This window comes from Aedes aegypti, chromosome 2 (assembly GCF_002204515.2).
Source record: "Aedes aegypti strain LVP_AGWG chromosome 2, AaegL5.0 Primary Assembly, whole genome shotgun sequence".
NCBI lineage: Eukaryota > Metazoa > Arthropoda > Insecta > Diptera > Culicidae > Aedes > Aedes aegypti.
Window position 1 is genome coordinate 47,703,414 of NC_035108.1, and position 5,708 is coordinate 47,709,121.

A 5,708-nucleotide genomic window follows, 5' to 3' on the forward strand; every position below is an offset into this window, starting at 1 on the left:
AAATACCGTAAGGTGGTTCCGGGGAGATGAGGGTCTGAGTCCAAGGGTCATGTCGATGCACTGTTCACCACTTGAGCAATTCTAAATGAATTGCTCATGCACAGTGCATAGGCTGGTTTTAGCGGGTCGTCGTTGGTGCGTCATCCCCGCATTCCCTGAGTTATCTTCTCAGGGGATCTGTTTGCAGATTTCCCCCTTGTAAAAAAACAAAAAAAAAAAGATCATTTTCAACCTTTTGTCCTTTCGACGTTTTGTCTTTCGACCTTTTTTCCTTTAGACGTTTTGTATTTCAAACTTTTGTTCATAAACCCCGAAAAAATACCTGAAATCCCGATAATCGGAAACGGGCCATGGAGATTACGTGAGAACCGGAAGTGCGATGTTGGTAAAGTTGGAGTTTCCGGATTCGGCATTCCATAGAGATAACCACGTGTAGAGCACTGGTGAAAAATTCACACCTAGGTATACACGGCCGATGAGCAATTATTTTCAACAGATCCAGTCAACTTTTTTGCTTCGCGAATGGTACGGACATTGTCGGTCGAACTTTTAAAATGGTGGCAGTCCAAAATGAGGAAGGATTTCTTGTAAATTTATTGAACTGTATAAATTATGGACATTTATAATACTTTATGGTTTAATTAGCACAGCCAAAACATTTTAAAACCAATATCACACAAAAATATATGTTCATCACTTATTCATATACTGTAGAGCTTCCTTGCAAGATCCAGCAATCTTCTGTAGCAGTCGTTCCTTGGATGCACCGGCCTTAACCATCTCATACGCCATTGTCATCCTCCCGGGGATTGCAAACGCTAGCATCAGCGCCGTTTCCCCCCCTCCATTTGCTTTCTCCAGAAGATCCGATCGATCAACTCGTTCCAGAAGATACCCTAATATGGCCCGGCTGTCGCAGCGAATCGCACAGTGCAGTACCGTCTCGCCGTTTTTGTCCCGAGCATACACGTTGGCATTGCATTGTTCCAGCAGGAATGCCACGAAAGTCACGTTATCCGCCCGGCAGAGTTCATGGAGCAGTGTTCGTCCGAAGGCATCTGTGAGTTCTAGGTCGAGGTTCAGGGTGCGGACGGCATACTGCAGACATTCGATGTTTCTGTCCAGAAAGTGGGTTACGGGTGGAACGTTATGTAGAATCGGGTACCTAAACGTAGATAGGCCTTCTAAGGGAGCTCCTTGTTGGATCAGATATTGAACGATCGGAAGATTTCCAACGATGAGTGCACTGATTAAGGGAGTCCTCCCGATGGCGTCCGGTTCATTGACGGCGGATGGACCAAGTTGACACAAGCGGCGCACTAGTTCGAGATTATGAAAGGTGACGGCCCGGTTCAGAGGGGTCATTCCGCTTTTATCTTTGTAGATCGGGTCAGCGTTGTAGGTCTTAAGCAGATTCAAAATTCGTTCGGAGTGGACATTGAGGTCCGCTTTTGTGCATGTACTTAGGGCTTGTACTAAAAAGTGGTATGCGTTGTAGTGATTTTTGGAAGATTGTGCTGCTAGTGGATCGTATTTGAGAATGAGCTCCAAAGCATCGAAGTTGTGGCAATTAATGGCACACAGGAAATGCTCTGATAAATCAAGGCGATCCTTGGCATTTATTGTATAACGATTGAGTAGATATTTCAGGAGAGTGTTATTCTTAGTTTGAATTGAGCAATTGATGAGGTCCGTTAGCATGTCTGGTAATACATGTGGTTTCAAATTTAGCAAGAATTTGACGATACCAATGTGCTTTCTCCTAGCAGCGCTCTTCATGGCACTTACAACGTTAGTGCTGTATTCAGAAATCATCTTGACTGCTTGGAAGTTTCCGTTTTGTGCAAAAATATCTATTAGTGTTTGTCCATTTCCCGTATGATCGTTGATGTGTTCACGCCATTCGGGATTTTGAAGGAAGTGTTCCAGGATGGATGTTCGATTATACGCTGCAACGTAATAAAGAAGGTCTTTATCAATTGGGCATGGACAAGAACTTGCTTCCATCAGTATGATTGCAGCAAAATTATCACGCGCCACAGCGCTTTTGTACAATGAACTAAACTCATTCACGTGAGGAAGTATTTGTCCCAAAATGTCGTTAAAATGATTGAGAACGGCGATTTCAGCATCCTTCACATCGGGAATTACAATTTCAACTAGAGATTTTGATATTTCCAATTGTCCATTAGCCAACGCTATTTTTAGGGGAGAGCATGATCTGATGCTGTCTGGATCTAGCTTCTTCATAAGCCATCTGAACGCAGAAATGTTCCCTGACGTAATGCTGTCAAGTAGCATTTGTGTGGAAGGTTGTAGATTAAGATCCTCTAAATGGTTCAGCACATTTGGATTACGTTTGTAAGCTGCTTGATATGTGAATGAAGCGTTATATTTCTGCGTAATTTTCCGATAAGTGTAGAAGTCTTCTATCTCCAGGGTAACATTTAACAACGTCTGAGCCTTTTCCGGATAACTCATTTGATTTGGTGTTTTGCGTGGAATCGAAGGATGGCTGATTTCGTTTATTAGGCGCTGAAATGTTCTGGAAAACTTAATACCATCAACGTGATCCACAAAGCTCTGCATATTATGTCGTAAAGCTTGAAGTAGGGCGTTGTTGTGGACCGTTGTGAAGTCTGCTTTCGTTTCTCTCGTACATCCAAGTATATCCGATTCATCTATTTTATTACATTTGAAATCAAACTTCTCAAGATCTTTCAACTGCTCGAATAGCTTACGTTGCATTTCAAACCAGTGCAGCTTATCAGTTATTTTGATGAATTCTTTCTCCTTAAACGGAACTGCCTTAGGCCAATCTTTTCTATCGTACAATTTAAGACTCAAAGTACCGTAGTAAATCGCATTGCATACGTAATTCGCACGACTTTCATTTATAACGTCATACATGCTCATATCGTGTGCCAGTCCGTCTCTAAGATTTTTACCAGTTATGATCGGAATTCTGTGATCGAGTTCTTGTTGATTCATCTGAATGACTCCAGTACCAAGAAGAATCTCGCAAATCTCCAAAAGCGCTTGCTGAATTGCAATGGATTCAATGCTGTATCCAGTCATCTGGTATTCATAGGCCTTTCCTGTTGGTTTACCACTGTTCTCCACCAATCGCTTCAGAGTAGCAACTTTTCGGTCGAAAGCACATTGGAATTCATTCTCCTGTTTCCTTCGGAATGCATTCACTTTTTCATTTTCCGGTAGGGCTAGAATCCTGAAACGATCTGCGACATTGAAAATATTTTTTTCCACGTTTTTTCGTAGGCTATTCCGAACTGCTGAAGGGATTTCTCTGAAATGGTCATAAGCACCGGACTCACATAGTATTTCCTCTACGTAATCTTCGGATGCAAAGTTTGTTCGTTTCAGTTGCACCTTATGCAACCCTGAAGCAGACTCACTGTCCAGGGTATTCAGCAGCTGAAAAGCCACGTTTATAATTTGCTGATCTCTGCTGGCTCCATAACTATCCATCAAATGATACATCAAAGTACGGGTTAATCTGTCGATTTGTAAGCGTTTTTGAGAGTAACATTCTATGAAACATTTTGGACCGGGAGTCACTAAGGCAAATTTCAGCACGGATCTTAAATCCGTAGTGTTTTGACAAGACCTTGCCACTCGTAGAAAGTTTCCGAAACTTTGACCTAGTTGGAGATGGTTGAATCTGGCCTTGGACATGTCTTCAAAGTGAGACTTCAATTGTTTCTCTATTTCTGTCAAGGTGCTGAAATTTTCCGAATCCTCTTTCAGAAGAATTACCAGCTCATCTATCAATTTCATTGCTATTTTTTCATTGTAGAATGTTTCTTGGTGAGCAGCTGGATCCCCAAAGCTACCGATAATGTTTTCGTTGGCATACATAGCAAACGATCTGACTTGTTTGATCGTCTGCATCCTGTACAATGAACCCAAGAATCGTTTTTGTATAACGACCATCAATGTCGATCGCATGCTTTCAAAGAAGCTCAGAACAGTCTTGAAATTTTCCTGCAGTTTCATGTATGAATTGAAATCGTTTTCTTTTTCAAAAAGATACTTGGCCACCGGATAGCCATGGGAATGGAACTCTCGAATGCTCTTGTAACAAGATGCAGTTCCCCCGGAAGTCATGAACTCGAAAGCAGTTTGCATTCTTCTTGACAAATTCGGTGTCAATTTGGTACTTTTGATTGCTTCACCCACCACTTGGACACAACGATCCAGAAACAGTTGCTTGGCAATTCTATCGTCCGGTTGATTCAAATCAATTTCACATGCTTTCGACAAGTAATACACTATTTTCATGACGGAATTCCACTCCTTGAGTAATACAAAGGTTTTTCTTAACTGTCTTCGAACTTTCCTATCCCTGCTGGATAATATGCCACTTCCAGTACGGAGTTGTTTTGCCACCAACCGTAAGAATCTCAGCACTAGCTGTTTGTTAATGATCAACGTAAAATCCTCCATTCCGGGCAGTCCATCACAGGTCGCAACGAATACACACAAGCACTGCTGAACCTCCATCATTGCTTCGTCGTACCGTTTCTTTCCCAGGTACATCTGTTTCACAATCTCACGCATGACCATGAGCACTTCGTCACTCGTTTCATTCAGATTGTCCTCGTCTGTGTGTTGCAACACAAAGTCTATGTAAGCCAACAGCTCATCCTTTCCGATGGTAACCTCCCGATAAGTGGTCGGATTTGCACCGTAATGTTTGACAAGTTCCTGAAGTGCTTCATATCGGGTCTGTTCTTCCAGTTTCACTCCCTTCAAGCGTAGTGCCTCGAATGCTTCCTCTATCAAACCTATCGCCTCTGCAAAGGGAAGCTTCCATTGAATTGTATAGATACAAATCATCTCCATACTGTTTCGCCGTAAAAGTTGATAGAAAATTTCCCGTTTTGGCACGTCACGAAACTCCCATTCCAGCATAAGTAGCATCAAATCGCCTCGTCCCAAATGACGGGCCATCTCTGCTGCGGTTTGATTCTGTTCGTTTCGCAGGCCACAATCGATGCCGGCTTCAATTAACATCTTCACCGTTTCATGAGAATTCCGCCTGGAATGCACTGCTCGATGCAAGGCGCTGCACAGTTTAACATCCTGATAATTGATATCCACTTCTTCGGGGTGCATTCCAATGTAGAACTTCAATGCAGAAAGGTCTCCAGTCTGCGCTGCCTCGAGGTAGTTATGGTTTTTTGACATCTAAGGGATAGCAATGAGAGAAGTAATTAACAAAACTGCTTTGAGGAAACTGACATAGTTCCTCGTTAAAAACTATAGCAACTATTGCATGTAATACCTTATCACAGCTAAAGTCGAATTTTGCTCGCAAAAATAATATCACAACTTCTCTAGAATTAAAACACAATCTACAATTTTGCTTCTACATTCATTTGTCCACTGATGATCAACTACTTTTGAGCAAACTGAACAGAAGACAACAGAATTTGTTTTCATACTTGACGGTGCAACGATGCAACAATTTGCGCCGGAGATATCGCTACAAGTTCACCTCTGCAACACGTCGCGTCACTGCGCAGTGGTCCACGGTCTAGCAAAATCTCATATATGATAGAGAAAATTGTCGATATCCCTGACTATTTTTTTATGTCGCGCCGAGCATTCAGCACATGAGTATCTGAAATATCCTAACTTTTGAAAATCAACATAGACAAAGCGATTTCTTGAGGGTCGTCGAG

General features: G+C 42.2%; 1 protein-coding gene across 1 annotated transcript; it reads right to left on the bottom strand.

The window, feature by feature from the left end:
- Nucleotides 1–571: 571 nt before the first annotated feature.
- On the bottom strand, nucleotides 572–5,458 carry LOC5570539. Its single transcript, XM_001659128.2, has 2 exons — nucleotides 5,309–5,458; nucleotides 572–5,211 (listed from the first exon to the last, which is right to left on the bottom strand). Exon 2 carries the CDS (start codon nucleotides 5,209–5,211, stop codon nucleotides 694–696), a length of 4,518 nt encoding a protein of 1,505 aa, XP_001659178.2. The 5' UTR covers nucleotides 5,309–5,458; the 3' UTR covers nucleotides 572–693.
- Nucleotides 5,459–5,708: the final 250 nt, after the last annotated feature.